We start from the raw sequence: 22,180 nt of genomic DNA, 5'->3' as shown, positions 1-22,180 counted from the left end.
AGTAGAAGATAAATACAATTAAATAAGCCAGATAAAATTAAAAGAATTTCCCTATGTATAAAATAGGACTTTTTTGAGTATAAATAGTAGCAAATGGCAGCAATAGTAACTCCAATAGAAATGGTTAATCAAGCAATTGTGCTTTAAGTTCTAGGAAATGAATCATGCATTCCACAATTTCAGGGAGTAATCAGAGAACAGATGACATCCATTACCTGTTAATTTAAAGAAAAAAGTCACAGCAATAAATGGCAGGACTAATTTCTCTAATCAGTTGTGCTACACAAAAATAGTGGAGGCTTGCTCCAACAGATTTAGCATGGATATTAAAAACTTCTGATTTCTTTTTTCCTTCAATTATTGATCACCTAATAAGAGTTTATTACAGAAGAGTAATAAAAGCTGCAAGAACCAGTACTACAATTAACAGGAAACAGCAAAGCAAATTATATGTGAAGAATTCAAAGCTGAGATCTTCAAAAGCCTTTCAAACTGAAGCTAAAATTTAGTTTTTATATTCAAAAATTTTACTGCAAATTTTAATGCTGATCAGTAACCCACTGAGACTGTCCTCACCAGACCAAAATACTTACAAGGATTGTAAAGTAGTAAGAGTTGGTGGGACAGAATAATTATCTGTCACTTAAGAAGCAACAATTATGCACCAGGCACTACCCTGAGTACTTTACAAACATTATACTACAATTCTTAGCTACAAGGCCTAAAGTAAGACACATTGTCACACAAACTATAAGACAAAAATGAATCATTATATAATCCCTTAGAGAACTATGGAGTAAGACATTTAACCCAGAAATTGTGAAATATTATCTTGGAAAAATGGAATAAAAATACATAACAATTTCCAGGAACCTGAAAGTTCAATGGCACAAATCTGATTGTTGTATGATACAGAGATGTAGGAGATCTTGGATGGAGGGGTCTGGGAAACAAGGCCCAGATTTTTATTTATATTTGGTTTGTACAGATGCTACTTCCTCCTCTATGTTCTACTGCAGAGATCAGCTGAAGACACTCTTTTAATCCTACAAGTGTTCTGCTTTAGCCTGTTCCTGTGAGATGGAGGTAGGACATGGTGAAGACATACTCCCTTGGACCCTATCTCCCCCGGATACCCAGGACTCGTTCCACACTAGACCAGAAATATTCCAACTCTTGTGAACCCCATTACTTTCCAGGATTCATTCATGTCCTTACCTACAATCTTCCCCCAAAGAAGCTCAGGTATGTCTGCATGAAATCTGAACCAGAGACTGATCAGTTTATCTTCTCTTGGGAGTTTTTTAATCTAATAGTGGCAATATTACTCTTTCCTTACATGGCTAGGTTTTTTTTTTTTTTTTTTTTTTTGAGACAGAGTCTCACTCTGTTGCCCAGGCTAGAGTGAGTGCCATGGCGTCAGCCTAGCTCACAGCAACCTCAAACTCCTGAGCTCAAGGGATCCTCCTGTCTCAGCCTCCTGAGCAGCTGGGACTACAGGCATGCACCACCATGCCCGGCTAATTTTTTCTATGTATATTTTTAGCTGTCCATATAATTTCTTTCTATTTTTAGTAGAGATGGGGTCTCGCTCTTGCTCAGGCTGGTCTCGAACTCCTGAGCTCAAATGATCCGCCCACCTCGGCCTCCCAGAGTGCTAGGATTACAGGCGTGAGCCATCGCGCCCGGCCATGGCTAGGTTTTAATTTTTAAAGTAAAAATTTTTAAAGTAAAAATAAATATATTAAAGTTAGAAACAACTCAAGTGTCCATCAACAGATGGATGGATAAACAAAATGTGGTAGAGTATACACATACAATGGATTATTCTGTGCTACAACATAATGGAGCTTGAAAACACTATGTTTAAGGAAATAAGCCAGACACAGAGGGACAAATGTATGACTCTACTTATAAATGGTACCTAGAAGAGGCAGATTCACAGAGAAAGGAAGTAGAAGTTACCAGAGCCAGAGAGTAGACAATATGAGGAAATTCTTATTTAATAAGCACTGAGTTTTTGTTGGGGATGATGAAAAAGTTTTGAGTGTGGAAAGTAGTGATAGTTACATAACACTGTGAATGTATGTGAGGCCCCTAAATTGTACATCTATGAATGATTAAAATGATAAACATTATATTACATATATTCTACCATAATTAAGAAAAAAAAAAGCCCTGTATAATAATCAAACCACCAAGCAAGCCTGATGTGAACAGCTAAACGATAAACCGGCTGAGCGATGAGCTCCTAGTAACAGCATCCAAAATCCACCAACTGCCCTGTGGGCTCACTGACTGTGCTCTAGTCTCAAAGGTCTCAAACTTTCTCTTTCAGAATGAAATCTTTAAAATAATTTTAAATATTGAGTTTGTAAAAAGAAATTGAGAAAAGATGTCATTACCGCCTTTAACTAATGTAAAACCCAGGTGTTTGTGAACCACCACTTGGGAAAATGCTGCCCAAATCCAGACTTGATATCTGCCACCATTGCTCAGAGTCACTGGCTTACGTGAGAAGCAGTAAACAGAGGCTTTCAACCATGTCATCTTACTTAGCTGCTCTAACAAGCAGTCAGGTTAATCCTTGACTACTATGACTCTGACTCTGAAATACCAAAGGAAGGTCAACAATAAAGCAGAATAGGAACCAGGATCAGCAACTGCCATAGCCCTTAGAAGCCCAGAAGCCTCCCATTTAAATTGCCATAAGTCTCCACCTATTTTTACAACCTTCTGTAATTAACTTGTTTTTCTTCAAGCATTACTATTTGCAAAAGTAAGTATTCAATTTTCTCTGCTCCATTTAATTGTTGGTTTGGCTACAAACACTTTTTCCTATTTTCTTTGGCCATGATGCAGCATTTCACCAACATTAATGGTTAAATAAGCTATTTTAGTCATTCTAATAAACAGATTATAAATAATAAATGTAAAATCAGTAATTATAAATGTAAACTTGTAAAAGTCAAAAGTCCTCAGATTGAAAAAACAACAAAGCAGTTAAGTCCATCCATTTGCTGCTTGTAACAAATATACAAAAACATTACATTATAATGCAGAAAGGCTGACAGTAAAAGAATGGTAAAAATGGCCAGGCACAGTGGCTTGCACCTGCAATCCTAGCACTTTGGGAAACTGAGCAGGGAGGATCGGTTGAAGCCAGGAGTTCGAGACCAGCATGAGCAAAAGTGAGACCCCACCTCTACAAAAACTAGAAAAATCTGTCAAGCGTGGTGGTGTACACCTATAGTCCCAGCTACTTTACTTGGGAGGCTGAGGGAGGAGGATCGCTTGATCCAGGAGTTTGAGGCTGCAGTAAGCTATGATTACACCACTGCACTCCAGCCTAGATGACAGAGCAAGACCCTGCCTCAAAAAAAAATAAATAAATAAAAATGGTAAAAGAAAACCTACTATATAAGGGTAAAGACATAACAGACTTGAATTTGTCATTTAAAAAATAAAGGTCAAACCCCTGTATTTTGGAAATGAACAAACACATGATAAAAGTCAAAGAAGAATTCATAATAAAAATTAGAAAAATATTAAGAACTAATTGTCTATAAAAACAAAATATATCAAAATGTGTAAGATATAGCTAAAGCATTAATTAGAGGGAAACTTATAGCCTTAAATGACTATATTAGAAAAATAAAAAGTTGAAAAATTATTGAACTAAGTGCAAAACTCATGAAATAAAATTGTAAGAAATTAACAAGTGAGGCCGGGCACAGTGGCTCACGCCTGTAATCCTAGCACTCTGAGAGGCCAAGGTGGGAGGATCGCTTGAGGTCAGGAGTTCGAGACCAGCCTGAGCAAGAACGAGACATCGTCTCTACTAAAAATAGAAAGAAATTATATGGACAGCTAAAAATATATATATAGAAAAATTAGCCAGGCATGGTGGCGCATGCCTGTAGTCCCAGCTACTCGGGAGGCTGAGACAGGAGGATTGCTTAAGCCCAGGAGCTTGATGTTGCTGTGAGCTAGGCTGACTCCACAGCACTCTAGCCCGGGCAACAGAGCAAGACTCTGTCTCAAAAAAAAAAAAAAAAAAAAAAAGAAATTAACAAGTGAATACAAAGTAGAAAGAAATAAAGAGGAAAAATTAATGAAATTTAAAAAAAGGAAGAGTGGGTGAGGTGGCTTACACCTGTAATCCTAGCACTCTGGGAGGCCAAGGCTGGAAGATTACTTGAGACCAGGAGTTCAAGACAGCCTGAGCAAGAGCAAGACCCCATCTCTATAAAAACTAGAAAAAATTAGTGAGGTGTGGTGGCATACATTTGTAGTCCTATCTACTCAGGAGGCTGAGGCAGGAGGATCACCTGAGCCCAGGAGTCTGAGGTTGCGGTGAGCTATGATGATGCCACTGTACTCTCGCCAGGTCAACAGAGCAAGACTCTGTCTTAAAAGAAAGAGAAAAGGAAAGAAAGGATCAACTAATTTTTGAAAAGATTAATAAGAAGGGGTATACTGCTGACAAGACTGATGAAGATAAAAAATATAAAAGGCCCAAATAAATAATAGGAATGAAAAATATGGAGCACAACTACAGTTATTACAGAGGTGAAAACACCTTAAGATAATGCTAGGAATATCATACCAATAAATTTAAAAACAAGGATGCAATGAACAATTTTCCAGAGAAATATAATTAACCAAAGCCATAAAAAGAAATATAGACCTGAACAGACCTATTCATTAAAGAAACTAAATTGGTAGTTTAAAAACTCCCTACAGCAAATGACCCATGAAAGCCATATATTTTTACAGATGAATTTTACCAAATCATCAAAGTACAAAGAATCCCTATCTCATACAAACTCTTCCAGAAAATAGAAAAGGAGAGAAGGCTCTCCAACCCTTTTCATAATTGCTCATGCAATCCTTTTACCAAAATTGGGCAAGTTCAGAAAAGAAGTAAAACCTCATCTTCATATAGATAGATACAAATGTCTTAAATACAGTGGCCCTCTGTACTGGTGGGTTCCAATTCTGCGGATTCAGCCAACCTCAGATCAAAAATATTCAAGAAAGAAAATAGTGCATCTGTACTGAACATGTACAGACCTTTTCCCTTACTATTTTGTAAATAATACAGTATAACAATTATTTACATAGCATTTACATTGTATTAGGTATTATAAGCAATCTAGAGAGGATTTAAAGTATATGGAAGGTTGTGCATAGGTTATATGCAAATACTACGCCATTTTATATCAGGGACTTCAGTATCTGTGGATTTTGGTATCTTGGGGAGGTCCTGGAACCAATCTGCAAATTGAATCCAGCAATGCATTTAAAAACTAATACATAAAGACCACTGAATTTACCTTAGAAATTCAAGGATATTTAACATTATAAAAATCAATTCTGCTCTAAATTTAGGAATAGGGGCTTTTTAACCCTATAAATGATATCTACCAAAAACCTAAGGTATTACCTTTAATGGTGAAATATTAAAAATATTCCCTTTAAAATCAGAAATGAGATTAAGATGTTAGCACTGATTCTTGTAGGATAAAAGATCAAAAGCAACCATGGCAAAACATTAACATCTGTTAAATCTGGGTGGTGAGTACATTTGAACTATTTTCTATTAAAATACAGAATTTTTAAACACTTGTGCCTTAATTAACACTTGTTGAGAAACTACACAGTTCAGAATTTTGCCTCATGTAAGGAGCTTTTATATTATTTACTCAGAAGCTAAATATAAATACTTTATATTTGTGCAAACAATTTGTACTTTTCTGGGTACCATAACATACAATATCTGTTTCTTAACCAGCAGGGAAGAAAACATTCCCATTTTTCAGATGAAAAAAATCAGGCTTACTGAGGTGAAGAGAGTTGTCCAAAGTGTCAGGGATAATAAGTGATAGCACTAAAGAAGGACCCAGATCTTGTGCCTTTTCATTCAGTGCTTTTTCAATACCATACTACTTCTAATGATAATCAGGCCAATAGTATTAAATACTTGTCCTTTACAAGAGTTAGTCAAAGTCTACATTTTGATTCGTTTAGTAAAAGGACCAAGTCAAAGCTTTCCCTGGGCACTAAAAAACACAGACCACTATAAAAAGTTTGATCTTTGGCTGTTAGAATGAGAACTGGAAGGTATGTATTTGCTTACATGGCAGGCTTAGCAAGAAGCTGGAATCCTCCCATAACCAGAAAATTTGTAATAGATGTGCAGTACCTTGAGTGGAAAAGAAAACATATGCACATTAGTGTTGAAATGTAAATTATTTCTCTGGAGCTTTTTCACCAATGAGTTTCAGAAATTTTGTGCTGTCAACATTTGTGAACTGTAAAGGACTGAAGAGAAGGACAGGCTGTGTGATAATTACCGTAATAAAGTTGTGGTCGATGCCACTTTAGTAAAGAAGGTAATATGCAAGGAAATTTTAAAAACATCTAAAGCTATGCAGAAGATGCTATAATTTACTTGGTAGATATTACTTGGTAACTTAATTAACAAATGAGAAAATATCATTAAATAGTTGAATTTTTAATGAAAAGTTTTTCTAATCTTCACTACAAGTTTTCCAATTAAGTCTTCAGAAACAAACAATAATGAAGGTAAGAAAATATGTTAAAAGTGCTTTACTGAGGCAGTGTTAAAAAAATGCTAATTAAATATTGATACACTGCTAGAGAGCAAGTCTAGATATACTGCTTTGAGCTATATACATTTCTTCCATACTTCTGGGCTGGCAAATGTAACCACCTGACTGAGAGAGAAGGGAAATTCCTACTAAAAATAGCTGAAGGTACTATATACTTGAAAATGGTTACAACAGTAAACTTTGTGATGTATATTTTATCACAATTTAAAATGATTTTTTAAATTTACATATAAACCCAGATATTCTACTTGCTCCATCTATAGGAACAAAATAATATCAAGTTCTCCTATTTTTATTTTTCATGCCTGAAAGATGATGAGTTAAAAGACTCAAACCATGATATTTTCTCTCAGACAACAGCTTCGAATATATTCAATTTTGCTTAGCATTAAAATAGCATGTATTTATTTTCACCTATATGTATAAATCTGAAAGGAAAAATACTAAAATGATAAACAGTGGTTATTTCTAGTGGTAGGATTATGGGTAACTTTTGATTATATTTATTTGTAGAGTTTTCAATAACAAACATACATTATCTATAATAACCAAAACAAAACACATGACCTCCCTGAGGGTAGGTGCTCTGTACTGGCTCCATGCCGTGGCTACTGTGGACTTGGAGCTCCACGCAATGCCTGTCACTTAGTGGACACTCAGCCAAGTCAATATTTGTTGGATGGATGAAGTATGAATGAATATAGAACAAAATCTATACATACTTCAGATCAACAGCATGACCTGATATACATAATTTGGGCGCTGTAGTCATAGTACCCAAATTATGCCTTGCATTGTAATATCAAAATACAAATTAGAAAAAAGTTAGAAATATTTTAAGTGATACTTTCAAATATACTTGGGATATTTTACTTGAAAAACATGAAAAGAACCTTAACTATTCTAGATTTAATTACGAAAATATCTTTACATTAAAAGTAGTTAGGTCTTTTAAACCCTCCATTTACATAATAGAAAGCAGACATCAGAACAGCTCCATACTTACAATCAGCAGTTGGTCTTAAAATACTATAATTTGTTTAGTTACTTATTTCTTCACAATTTAGTACAATTTACTTAAGTAAACAAAATTGTTTTCTATAGAACCAGGTTTATTATAGTAGATTTTATGTAAATTAAGTACATTATCAATCATTCTGCTAGAATATAGAAGGAAACATAAGAATTCATTATTTTTAAATATTTTTTTTCCCCCCTTGGAGAAAAGTAAATTTTAGCAATGCAGAACTATAGTTGGCTTAAGATTAAAATACTGCTTTGCAATTTCTATTACCTTATATCACTCTCCCTAATCTAGTCTCTTCTGATTAAGGAGCTGTTCTCCTTGGCAGAATAACCCTGCAGAGACTGAACATGACACGGGACTGGATACTTGCTCTGTATAACTATCCAAGAAGAGACTTGCATGCTTCAGGATGACCAAACTCCTGGCTTCCTTTATCCCTTGAAGGAAGCTGCTCAGTGAGGCTCCATGCTGACCGATTAGGTAACACAGCTTGCTGAATCGGCTTGCCACCTCCTGCAACAGCTGGACTGTACTTACAGTGCCCAAATTTTCTGTAACAAAATGATGATGATAATAACAACATAACCTGTAGACTGCGTTCTTTATTATAATTTGTTTATTCTTAACTTTTTCTTGCGTTCTTTATTATGATCATGTGATCACAATTATAAATTCCCCTTATCTAAATCCCCTTAGTGTTCTTAAGCACTAAACATGGTGACATACACTCTCAACTAAGGAACCTAAATAATTACAATGTTGAAGCAACTTCAGAGATCACAGAGTTCAGTCATGAGAGGAACTTGTTAAAAACAAATTCACAGATTCCTTATAGATTCTGACCCAGTAAGTCTGGTAGTAAGATCCAAGGATGGTTGGGTTTTTTTATTAAAGGCTTTCCAGATGATTTTGAAGATCAGCCAAATTTGAGAACCACTGAGCTAATCCAAGCCAAGAGAAGGGAAGTGAACCACCTAATTTCATAAAACTGATTAGAGACGGCCAGGAATTAAACTCACTTCTGTAGTTGTATCTTTGGTGACATTTTCAACTTTTTGTACTGACTCCAGCATTCTGCTTGATTCTTGGACAAGCCCAACCCTTCGGTGCAGAGAAGGCAATCCAAAAATCTGATTGCCTAGGATGCTCTAAATTTCAGAGGGTATATCAGGAAATTATCTGCTTGCAAGTCTAAAGTTCCTCATTTCTACGACTTCTTTCCAAGCAATTAGGCTGATAAATAGACCAAGAAAGACCAACACAGAAATCAGGAACCAGGACAGGAAAAAGGCAGATATAACTCTCTTTTTCAGAGCAATCCAGGAAGCTTCCAACTTGGATTGCTTCCTTTCCCTTGCCAAAGTCTTGGAGTGTTAGGCCCACCCAGAGGAGGGGAATTTATAGAACAGGGATTCTACAACATTTAAAAAAGCAGAACATATTAAAAGCAAAAACAAACAAACAAACAAACAAAAAATGCGAACAGTCCCCAAGTTACAAACGGATTGTAGTCACAAAGACTGTAAATTGTTTGAAAAGCCCATGTTTTTCCATTAGTAACACTGGGCTGACCCACACAAGCCAATGTCACCAATCCACTAGAATATTAGCCTGAGTTCTGGGTCCTCAGAGGGGGCCCAGGAATGCAGGAAAGAGAAAGAAAAAGAAAATTTCCTCTTCACTGAGTATAGGGCCAAGCCTAGATAAAATTTTGAAATAGGGGAAGTTTATCTTCAACAGCCCTCCAATCTGCATTCTGCATTTCTTCCTAACCTGCTAGAGGCCCCAGGTACCTAGTATATATGGACAGTGGCATCCCATCTAGTACTACTATAACCCATTTCCTCTGTATTAGCTTCTTACTTCCAATCCCTCTTTGTAGCTGAGTAAAGCTAAAAATCAGATTTAATCAATTCATGCTGTGGGATAAGACCTTTAACACTTTTACAGTTATACATAATTTTAAGAGACTACTTGTAAATCCAAATAAATCTCTACTTGACATAATTCTAAAAACTATAACAAGAAAACAGAAAATTCAGATACTATAATGGAAGATCTCTTAGGACTAGAGGGGCTAGAAGTGTTGATTAGAAGTCTAACCTCTAGGGTCAACTTTCTCAAAGTTGTTTCTGCTGCTCTGCCATGAATATGCTAAAAGTTACATTTTCCACAAGTAGAAGGAGCTCTGGGAGTGGTGAGATAGGGCAGGAGCAGCTGGGCTATTGACAAATTGGAAACAGTTTGTAAGTTGTTGACTGCCTGCATACAAAAAACAGAGAGAGAGAATGGAAAGAGAAAGGAGTAAACTATAACCTAAAAGCCTTCTTTACTTGTGATATGGGAAGAAGAAATAAAACAAAGCATTAATGATTTGGTGATGGGGAGCAGAGGTTTCAACTTACCTAAACTGAGAAGAGGCCTGAGAATCTGAGATTTGATATCGCTTAGCTTTGAATAGAACCGTCTTTCCGTAGTAGCCAACTCATGGAGACTGGCGATATAACCCATAATGTTTTTATCCACCAAGGCTAGATAGCTATCTTTTCCTGCTGTCACTCTGCTTATATAGCCCAGCTGAAACAGAAGAAAACGAAAAGATTAAAGATTATATTAATTTTATTTTATATATTTACTAGTAGTAATTTGGTGTGTTGAAGGTGGCTCATGTCAGCTGACAAGAGCCAACTGTTAAATATTCAGAAAGTTTACAAGCAGGTAATTAAACCATAGGTAGCTTGAAACTGGCCATAGCGAAAATGTGCAAACACTACAGACCAGGATTGGCTTTTTTTTTAGAGCTAGTTTACCAGAACACCATTGTTATAGATGTATATCTGAATCTATACATAACTGTACACATCTACTTTCATTTATCTCCAAGATACATTTTATTTCACATTAGAAGTGTTTTGGAAACATAGACACCCCAGATATATAAAGATCCAAATGATAGGGATACATGTCTCAGGATTTCCCTTTGCGTGAAATAAGATTAGTGACAGCAGAGAAGATCTCTGTGCTGTGTATCAAAATATCAAGGATCTAAAAGATAACTTGCCTCTTAAAAACACAATTTACAGGGACTTTAAAAGGAACTTTTTGTCATTTACCCATGATACCAGTGAACAAAAAACATTCAATATCTTTGTTCACATATTCTATTAAACTAAGCAGGCAAGCTGCAGACCCAATGGACTATTAACATCCCATGGTAAACAAAGACACACACTAGAGCTTCATCCTTTTCATCAGCCTATTTCATCCTTTATCTAGACTGATAAATCTTTCATGGGGACTGTGGATCCAGGGCCAACAATGGCACGGAGTCAATTAGCATGCCCAAAATAACAGGCTATACATAGGCAAAGAGCCAAATCTCGGCCAATGTTGCCTTTAGCAAGAAAAATCTTGTCCCTATACATTCATAACTTAGTAGCCAGAAAAATAAACACAAAGACTAAAAAAAAAAAAAAAAAAAAAACAGTACATAGGATATATTACTCAGTAAGAATGAGAAATCCAGAATGTACTGACTTTGAGGGTTCAATTTCCCTGCAGCATGTCACTTTGAGGATTTGAGTTATTTTATGGGAAAAAAGAAAACCAGAAATGGGCCAATGGTTTAAGTTTATGAAAAAGAGATAGGAAGTAAGAAAGCAGATTACATGAAAAATAAGGGGATAAAATGAAAAGCTAAGAGAAGAGGTGAAGCAGTGGGAAATAGAGTACTGCTGGTGGCCTGTCAGGTCTGCCATGGTTTGCCATGAGCCATCTCAGGCCCCTGAAATTTTTACTTCCCACTTATAGTTAAAAATTTATCTACTTTATTTCTATTCTAACTCACCTATGAGGAGTCCATGACTGCAGTTAGGAAACTTCACTATAAAATGTACTTTCCAATATTCCTACATGAGGGTGTTAATCAACAATTATTATTTTTTTAAAGAGAGAGGGTCTCGCTCTATTGCCCAGGCGATCCTCCTCTCTCAGCCTCCTGAGTAGCTAGGACTACAGATATGAACCACCTTGCCCAGCTAATTTTTAAATTTTTTTGTAAAGACAGGGTCTCACTATGTTGCCCAGGCTGGTCTCAAACTCCTGGGCTCAAGCAGTCCTCCCGCTTTGGCCTCCCAAGTGCTGGGATTACCAGTGTGAGCCACCATGGCTGGCAACAATTATTTATAAACCTACTATGAGGCTATAGCAATGAATGAAAAAGGCTAAAATCCCTACCCCTTGTGAACCTTACATTATAGTAAGGACAGACAATGAACAAAATAAGTAAATGATACAGTATATTAGATGGTGATAGGTACTATAAAGACAATAAGGAAGGAAAAGGGGATAAGGAGTGAAGGAGGACTGGAAGAAGCGGTTTGCAATTTTAAATGAGGTAGTCAGAGATACTTAATAATAGTTAGGCAAACATACAAATAAAAAATGAAAACAAAAGACTTCTCATATGTTACAGAATGTAGGCCTTAGGATCCAATTCCTGTTCACCTTACTACAGGAGAGAAGTACTGGAGTCTTAGTACCACTGTGATTCTCTGGAAGGTTGTCACCTTCTATAGTATCCTGTCGACCACTGTAATATAACCCAGGCTGGAAGTCTTCTGTATCCACTAAAAACAGAGAATAATCCTGGCCTGCGGCTACACTCCAGATTCCATTTTCACTGCTTATCTGCAATGACAGAAAGATATTGTCTGTACAAGATAAAGGCAATCAGAAAGAACTTCAGATCCATAGGAATTAAAATGTTAGGTTACTTAAACAGGCATGGTACAAAGTAAGTCATATCTCAGAGGACAAAACTCACCCAGCAATATCCCCAATCAAATGTAGAACAGGTGCAAGAGTAGGAAGGAATTCCTTGTTCAGCTTTTAAATTTAGAACTGCATTGTTTTTATAAAAATCTGAAAAATTAGAATTTAAAAAGGAAAAAACCACAAATCTAATTTTTTAGTTATTTTTGGAAGTCTGCACAAGATTTAGACTGTATTACAATGAAGAGACCAGTAAACTTCTAGAGCCCTACTCTAGACAACTAGGACATACCTTTGTCCATCCATATTTGGCCATGTGTACAAAAATCAAGGTAAAAAGAAAACAATCTAATTCTTGGAACTCTCCACCTCTCTGATGGGACTTCAGGGTGCCAACTCCCAAGATGTTGAAATAAGCAGGACCCCTCAGAAGCCCGTCTTATCTGGATCACCTAGACCAGTGGTTCTGGTGCAGCAGCAGCAATCACCTGGGAACACGTTAGAAATGCAAACTCTCAAGCCCCAGAGCTATTGGAGGTCCAACCCTGTTTTAACAAGCCCTCCAAGTGATTCCAATGTATACAAAAGTTTGAGAAGCACTGCCTTAAATCGATCATTTCAAATCTTAGGATTCTACATGGAGATTAAGTAGCCACCATGGAAAGGCAGGTGTCAGGGCTCTAGAGCCCCCCTCCATCCTTCAACCAAAGCAGTTCCTCATTTGTCTTCTTTATGTGTGGATTCCTCATAAGATTACATTTGAAGAAAGTGTATCACTGCAAAAATTACCACCCCCAACCTCCAGACTCGGCTCCCAGCTTCAACCTTGACCCCTAGACTAATAAGAAAAACAAACAAACAAAAAAACCCTAATCTGTTAGATCGTTTGTGTCTGGATAGTTTCAGGACTGACTCCTAGACGGATGAACAAAAAACCCCTAATCCATTAGTTCCTTAGTATCCAAATCATAGGTGACTGTGTGAATGAGTGAGAATGTATGTGTTTCTATTACTCTATACCTATCCTCCTATGGCATGACACAATCTCAAATTCAGGCTACCCAAATAACTGACTTCCTGTTCACTTTGTAAAGGATAAATTAAAATTTTTGCAGTAGGAAACAGTCTTCTTCTTAGCTTCTAATCAAAATTAATTCAAATCTCACTCTGTCTTGATTTTTAATTCTCACAGATTAATTACAATGACTTCAAAATGTTTTTCTCACCCTTCCCCAAATAAAAAACCAAGATCCTAATGCTGTAATTCTTACAGGTACAGTTAAAGCATTATGAAACTAAAATCTTACAACAGAATCTCTTGTCTGGCTCTAAAATGTTAAAAAGAAGTTTGATCTCCAGGGTTTCCATGCTACCTTATGAAACTTTCCTTAGTGTGGATAAGTGCATTTTCTACTTCATTCAAATGAACAAAACCGAACAATGATAATGAAATACCAGAAACTGAATAGCTTACTACTGAAATGTTTTATACTGAAAATATTTAAGATTGGAACTCGAAGTAATAACTGTTTCCTAACGTTTTGTGAAGTCTTTTCTTCCCAGTAAAATTAAGTACACTGAAAAGAAAGGCAGCATGTAAAAGTCTTAGATAGTGATGGATACACAGTGCACATTGTATATGTGAATTATTGGAATTGTTTTAATTCTAGCTTACATTGAAATCATGTTCCTGAAATAGAGATAACTAGCCTTTTCTAGTCTTCACTACTCTAGAGGTATCATATTTTGGAATGGGGGGATATCAAACTATACATGCACGAGCTCCATATTCCATTCTATTTTGCTCACCATGCACACTCCTCCTCCCACTTCCACCAAAAACCCCCAAAAGCTTTGTATAAGGAACGAATATTATTGATGAGAATTCAGTACTTCCTCAGGTTGCAGGAGAAAACAAGGTCGAGAAACACTATTCTAGAATTGTGTCAAAGGAACTTGAAGCTACCAATCTTTCAATAGCATTATATAACTAAAACCAATTCATCTAACAGTGAAAAAATCACCTATACTTTTAGCTTTAGTACAGAAAATGAAAAGGTTTACTAAAAGGTTTTACTACTGTGCATATTATTTTTAAAAACACACAAAAACATTATACTACCAAATGTTATGTAAAAGTCAGACTTAATTGAAAATCAAAGAGTAGACATTTGGTAAAGCTCAGAAAACATCGTAGTCCTAGAAACATGCTTTTTTAAAAGAAAGCATTTTCTCATTTTTCACTTTAAAAAAAGCAAAAGGACTATGAATATTCAATGAACAGTTGACGCTAAGAAAATAAATATAAATTAACACATAAAAAAGGACACTTAGCTTGAAAAGAAGTGGCCTCATGTTTTTAAAATAATTTCTTAAGAATATCAAATTTAGGTTACAAATGCACAATTCCCTAATTTTTTAAAAACAAGAAACAGAGAAACATAAAGTGTTATAGCTTAGAATTCTGGAATAAGTTACGATCAAGTTCACAAAAGTACCTTTGCAAGACGAGGAACTGTTGTTGGAAAATCAGAATGCCCCAGTTGACCAAAGGTATTGCTACCCCATGAATAAACCTATTAAAAAAACCATAGGAAAGTAGGTAAGAGTTGCAAATCTAATCTCACACTTCAACTCTGAACCTTTATAATAATTAAAATATACAATACCAATAATTACACATAAATTACTTATATTAGTCTTTCACTCTTCAAAGTAATATATATTAAGGAAATTCTTTTTGGGGCCAGGGTTGGTGGCTCACGCCTGTAATACTAGCACTTTAGGAGGCCGAGGCAGGAAGATTGCTTGAGGCCAGGAGTTCGAGACCAGCCTGAGCCAAGAGCAAGATCCCATCTCTATAAAAAATGGAAAAATTAGCCAGGCATGATGGTGTGCGCCTATAGTCCCAGCTACTCAGGAGGTTGAGGCAGGAGAATCGCTTGAGCCCAGGAGTATGAGGTTGCAGTGAGCTATGATGATGCCACTGCACTCCAGCCTGGGCGACAGAGTGAGACCGTCTCCAAAAAAAAAGACGAAAATTCATTTTTAAACAAGACCAGAGATTATAGGCAAATAGAGTACTGTACTTAAGAAGGCACAGAGTCCAAGGGTTAACTAACATTTTTCATGTGCTTCCTAACTGCCAGACATTTTTTTAAAAACTTTCCATGCATTAATTAATGTTTAATTCTCACAACAATCACCACCACCACCACCCCCTGTTTTGTTTTGTTTTTTAACAGATAAGGAAACTGGCCAGAGAGGTGAATTAATTTACCTAAGGTCACAAACTGATAAGTGGCAGAACCAGGATTTAATCCCAGGAATTATCCTATATTGCTTGTTACAAATAAAGTGATGAAAAAATAAAGGCAAGTGCTATGAAGAAAAAGTAATCATGATTTCTTACTCTGTAGATAAAAGAGTACTATGAAATAACTAGGAAGCCTTTCATACATGTCATGGTAGGAGAAACTTACACTCCAAAAAAAACTAGATTACAATAACTGTTAATGAAAATGTTTGTTTATTCTGATTACAAAAGTAATTCATGGTCATTGTACAAGACTATGACAGCATAAAAAAATTTTTTTAAGTGAAAACCACTGATGAATCAACTACTTAGAAACAACTACTATTTTGTTTTGGAAACATAAATCTTTCCAGAGATTTTTATGTCTACTAGATATAATGTATTTATAAAATATAAAGTGAAAAATAGGACCATACTATAAATGCTGTTTTGTAACCTATACTTAATGCTATGACATTTTTGTACATCAATAAGTATAGAACTACATTACTTTTAATAACTACATATATTGCACACACACTTTAATCAATTATCTAGTGAATTATTAAGTTTTTTACAATTCTTTAATACTAAAAAAAGATAAAAATCCTTGAATATGTATTTGTGCATAGATATATTTCCTTAGGATAAATTCCTAGGCAAAGAACCTTGGGCCAATGAATCATACATTCCTATTTTTAATACATACTGACAACCTGTCTTCCAGCAAGATCCAATTTACATTCTTATCAGCATTGCACGTACATTTCCCCCCATGTCCTAATCAACATTCAGTATTAAATGCAATCCTTGCTAATTTGATAGGTAAGAAAAACATTTTACTGCTGTTTTCATTTAAATTTGTTTACTAAATGATCTTTTCATTTATTGCTGCCCATTTCTATTTCTTCTTTTTTGAATGGAATATAAATATCCCTTGACAGTTTTTCTTTATATATCAGAGTAGTGACACATTATCATATATGTTAGAAATATTTTCCCCAGCTTATTGTATATCTTAATTTTGTTTATGGTGGTTTTTTGCTGCTCAGGACTATTGAATTATTATATCTGACAACATATCTGGTCTTGCTCTGTTGCCCAGGCTGGAATGCAGGGGTGCCATCATAGCTCACTGCAACCTCAAACTCCTGGGCTCAAATAATCCTCTGCCCTCATTCTCCCAAGTAGCTAGAACGACAGGCATGTACCACCACACCCAGCCTTATTTGTAGTTTTGATGTTATGTCTTTTTCTACTCCTAAGGTTATTGGAAAAAAGTCATCTAAATTTCTTCTTATATTTAAGGTTCTATTTTTTAAAGTACATGATTAATACATCCAGAATTAGATATATGTAGTTCTCTTAGTTTTCTTCTGCAAATAAGAAAGCCAGTGGTTCTAAAAGGATTTACTGAATATTCACTCTTATTTCCCCAAATGATTTGAAATACTTGCTTTTGTCATATCCTAAATTCTCATATGTACTTGGGCCTATTTCTAGTCTATGGGCATATTTCTGTTCTGTGAATCTGTTTGTAGTTTTATAACATATTTTGTAAGGGTAAATCTCACCCTTCCTTTTTGTACTTTTTCAGAATTTACCTGGGTCAACTGGCTTTATTCTTCTAGAATAATTTTGGGATCATTTTATCAAATTATAAATATTATATTGGAATATTTTGGGGATTATACTGAATTTACACTGTGCTGATTTAATGATTTAGAGAGAAATGACATTTTTGCAACACTGACACTTCTCATCCAAAAATAAAACCTCTCCCTTTGCTCCTGTTTTCTTTTATGAGCTTTTAGAAGAGTTACAGAGTTTGTATCACATGGGCTCTATGCATTTCCTTAAGACTTTTGCTGTAATTGTGAACAGTTTTTTCCCCATGTATGTTTTCTGTTTTATTGTATGTATACAATAAAACCAGTAATTTTTGGTTTTTTTGTAGCTGATCACCTTCCCAGTCTATCATTTTTTAAAGTCTTTTGAATGATTCATCATGTTAATAACAATAAAATTTCCTTTTCTTTCCTAATATTAATATTTATACAGGTTATGTTTTTGGCTCACCTACTATGTGAAATTTAAAATAAAATCAAATATTTAAATGGTTTAGAATCCTTTTCTGGCTTCTCAAAGGGATTAGTGAAGAATATCTGAATGTATTTCAGAATAACTTAAAATAACTTCTTTTCTTAGGAGAGTTTTTGTATATATGGGCATGGTTTTTAGTAATGCTAGAGGTCATTTTCAGGTCTCACAATTTTAAAGAAAAATGCCTTTTTTGCCCTTTTTTTAGTGTCTTACTATGGATTTTCTTCAAAGAACAGATAAAAATTCACCAACACCCCAGAAATGTTTGGGTTCTATTTTTAAATGAGAGCATATTATAAAAAGCTTCTAAATAAGACTTGTGTTTAAATCCAAGCTCTACTATCAAATGTGTGAGTCTAGACAAGTCACATAATTTCTCTTAACCTACTATCCTCATCTGTGAAATGGAAATAACATAATGGAAAACACTGGAAAACTAAAATGAGATGCAGTATTGTTGCCTGACAGATAGCAGATACTCAATAAATGATGTCCAATCTTGTCATGTTGGCCTTCCATGAAATAAGATCAGCATTTAATACTTGCCTCCTACCTGGGATTTTGCAGTAAGTGCAAGAGAATGGTAAGCACCTGCCTCCAGATGGATTACTTCTTTACCATCCAGACATTTTACACACAATGGTTGAAGCCTTAAAGAAAAACACAAACACATACACACACCCAAAGTCAAAGTATTCTCAGCAAAAAATCATGGCCTTCCTCAAATTATAGAATAAATGCTTTCATTTAAACATAAATGTTTCAAAAGAAAACATTAAAATAAAAATAATGGATATATGTTCAATCTACTAAATATCATAAATAATTTTTAGAAGATTTTAATTTAACCTATGTCTATCACTAATTAACCCCCATAATTCAGAATCTGTTAAGAATCATAAAACTACAAATGATTCATTATAGCAGAACGTATGTACACTTAGAATACGATGAAATATAACCCTAGAGGGGAGTAAGATAACTTTTTTTTAAATTTCATAGTCGCCTTCACATTGCTAATAATAGGGATATTTATACTAACTCACTGCTTTAGGTAATCATTCCATTTCCACACCTACAAACTTCACACATACCTAATTTGCTAATATCATAAGAGTTCCTATTAAACAAAATGCCAGTTTTTCCCTGATATACATGAATAGACACATTCATGTCTCTATATTCATGTTTGACTTACAGATATTTTGACAGTGACAGAGAGGCACTTTTCAGGTTAAAAAAAAAAAAAACACCAGTTGGCTCATTTTTATAAGCTAAAAATTTGAACCCTTCCAGTGTTCCAATGAAATACCATCTTATCCCCAACACCCTCCTCTGTACTCCAAGCTGAATATACATCAAAGATGATGTGGAAAGGTGCATCATAGATACTTAAGTTCTTTGTCGTTAAGAACAAATTCAACACTAATGTGACAGCTTTTTATCACAGTTAATGGTGCATAATAATCTGAAGCTAGAAAAGACCAGATTTCCTCTGTGAGAAAAGTGAGATTTAGAGAGGTTCACAAGAAAGAGGTTATCTGTTTAAGCCACCTCCTATCAGTAAATGCTGGTAGCACTTACCTAGGCAGAACATCGCCATGCCCCAGCTGCCCTTCTTTCCCTTTCCCCCAGGTCCACACCTCTGTTCTCAGAGAAGGCAGGAGCGCATCTGCTTCTCCACTGTATGTGGGGGTCAGAACCACCGTCCTTGTTTTCACCCGTGCAGCCTTTCTTAAGAGCCTGGGGGAAACTGAAAGCCAACCAGAGATGGGGTAAAGGAGTGGAGGGTAAGAAAAAAAGAGAAGATATTTTGACAAACAAAGATTTTCAAAGAAATGCACTACAAGGGGTGGGGGGACTGAAAAAAAAAGAAATGTACTACTCATGGTATTTTTGAAGCACATTCTATAGGTTCTCTGCAGAAAAGGGGATTTAATAGTCAAATGAGATTGGTAAATACATTTTGTCCTCCCACTACTCTCCTCCAGATTCGCAGAAACATCAGCATATAGAAGGTGCTGACAAGTCCTGCAATTAAGAGCCCTGTTTAAATATGCTTAACCCAGTCCCACTTCCAAACATTTGGTCGTAGAATCCTTTTCTATATAACAAGTAGTGACATCCTGTAGAACTTGTATTCTTAAGAATATGCTGAACAAAATACTACACCAAGACTGACAAATATTTTCCTCATTTCAAAGTAGAGTTAAAAATTAAGAGCCAGGTGGGGTGGTGTGCACCTGTGGTCCTAGCCACTTGGGAGGCTGAGGCAAGAGGATTACTTGAGCCCAGGAGTTTGAGGCTGCAGTGCACTATGATTGTGAATAGGCACTGCACTCTACCCCGGGCAACATAGTGAGACCCTGTCTCTTTAAAAAAAAAAAAAAAAAAAGCCCTTTCCAAGCCAAGGTGTAAGTTCAAATATATTATGAATAATTGTAATAAAGAATTCATTTAGATATAAAAATTAAAAATTTCTATGGTGGGAAAAAATTATGAAAAGGAAATACTAAAAATGCTTTTGTATTTGCCTGCATATTTCAAATTATTTTATAGAGAAGTCACATAATCTTTTAAAAGAATGCTACCATCTTTTATAGTGTTCAAAATTATAACCAACACATACAACACTATAAAAATACTGTTTGGTGCCAGGATCAGTTTTGAAGAAAATCATCAAATGTCACTACATGTACACTCAATCATTCAGCCATTAACTTGTGGGCCACAGAAAGTGATCATCACTGCCTAAGATCAACATCTTTTCTGGTGAATATATCATATGTATGCATACAGAAACTCAAACAAACCTACTTGAAATTTCCTCTAGGATATACTGTAGACCATTTTTAAAGAGAGAGAAATAGTACAAGTAAAATTTTTCTAAAGATACTTTAGGTTACTAAGTAAAATTCAGCATGTAAGTCTGTTAGCAGCACTGCATTAAATCATTGTTATGATCTAATGACATAACAAAAATCAATATTCCACATTTGCAGTCCAAAGAGATTATAAATATATTTATGCACTTAAAATGCTAAAGGACATTTAAGAATAAGAAAATTTTGGCACAAGATTCTCCTTCAGACTTAATGGAACTCATTTCTTACACAACATATATATGTGTGTGTGAATTAACCAGGACTAAGGTTTTATTGTATAGATGAAAATCTAGTGGCAATGAGAATTAGAAGGTAGGATAAGAGAAGTGTTCAGTGGCACAAGAGAGTGCAGTAAGTAGAAAAAATGTAGGGAACAGGGGCAGAGTAGAAATGGTAAGTTTTAGTACACACGATTCCTAACTTTTGAGTTTTGCACAAAATGGTGTAAAGTAGTTGGTAAATCATAGTCCATGGGGTCAAACAGGGCCCACCACCTGTTTTTGTAAATAAAGTCGTACTGGCATGTAGCCTCACTCATTCATTTATGTATTGTCTATGGCTGCTTTTATGAAACAACAGCATAGATGAGTAGTTGTCACAGGATTGTATGGCCCACAAATCATAAAAGATTTCTCTTTGGCTCTCTACAGAAAAAGTTTTCCAACTCCTGGTCCAATCAAATGCTTCTCAAACTTTCATGTGCACAATAATCACCTAGGGGATCTTGTTTTTTTTTTTTGTTGTTGTTGAGACAGAGTCTCACTTTGTTGCCCAGGCTAGAGTGAGTGCCGTGGCGTCAGCTTAGCTCACAGCAACCTCAAACTCCTGGGCTTAAGCGATCCTACTGCCTCAGCCTCCCGAGTAGCTGGGACTACAGGCATGCGCCACTATGCCCGGCTAATTTTTTCTATATAGATTTTTAGGTGTCCATATAATGTCTTTCTATTTTTAGTAGAGACGGGGTCTCGCTCAGGCTGGTCTCGAACTCCTGACCTTGAGCAATCCACCCGCCTCGGCCTCCCAGAGTGCTAGGATTACAGGCGTGAGCCACCGCGCCCGGCCGGGGATCTTGTTTTAATGCATATTTTGATTCAGTAAGTTTGGAGTGGAGCCTGAGATTCTTTCTACATTTCTAACAAGTTCCCAGATGATGCTGATGCTGCTGTTCCACAGGCCACTTTAGAGAAGCAACAGTCTAGATGGTCAAGATTACTGAACTGATTGAGAATTGTAAAAGAACCAACTTTGTAATATTTTTAATAGTCTGAAAAATTTATTGCTAATGGTTTCAGAAAATGAAGTTTCTTCTCATTGAAACTTAAAAATTATCTCCTTTTTCAGGTCAAGTACAGTAACTCCTCACTTATCCAATGATCCCATCTGCAACCTCATCTATCTGGAGTATAGGTCCCAATTAGGAAATAAGAATGGTATTGCTACATTCCAGAACAGTAAGATT

At 35.6% G+C, this 22,180-nt stretch overlaps 1 protein-coding gene across 2 annotated transcripts in view; it reads right to left on the bottom strand.

Annotated features, from left to right (window-relative positions):
* ALS2 (alsin Rho guanine nucleotide exchange factor ALS2) overlaps positions 1 to 22,180 on the bottom strand; it is a 74,686-nt gene that overhangs the window by 29,852 nt on the left and 22,654 nt on the right. For both annotated transcript variants that reach the window (XM_069484942.1, XM_069485038.1), the window contains exons 6-12: positions 19,421 to 19,589; positions 18,390 to 18,486; positions 14,937 to 15,014; positions 12,172 to 12,354; positions 10,071 to 10,242; positions 8,036 to 8,216; positions 6,143 to 6,208 (exon numbers count right to left, since the gene is read on the bottom strand). In XM_069484942.1, coding sequence (XP_069341043.1) covers positions 6,143 to 6,208; positions 8,036 to 8,216; positions 10,071 to 10,242; positions 12,172 to 12,354; positions 14,937 to 15,014; positions 18,390 to 18,486; positions 19,421 to 19,589 — 946 coding nt within the window. The remainder of the gene's footprint in view (positions 1 to 6,142; positions 6,209 to 8,035; positions 8,217 to 10,070; positions 10,243 to 12,171; positions 12,355 to 14,936; positions 15,015 to 18,389; positions 18,487 to 19,420; positions 19,590 to 22,180) is intronic.

The sequence above is a fragment of the Eulemur rufifrons genome, chromosome 1, assembly GCF_041146395.1.
Source record: "Eulemur rufifrons isolate Redbay chromosome 1, OSU_ERuf_1, whole genome shotgun sequence".
NCBI classification, from domain to species: Eukaryota; Metazoa; Chordata; class Mammalia; order Primates; family Lemuridae; genus Eulemur; species Eulemur rufifrons.
This window is presented reverse-complemented; position numbering and strand designations above follow the sequence as displayed.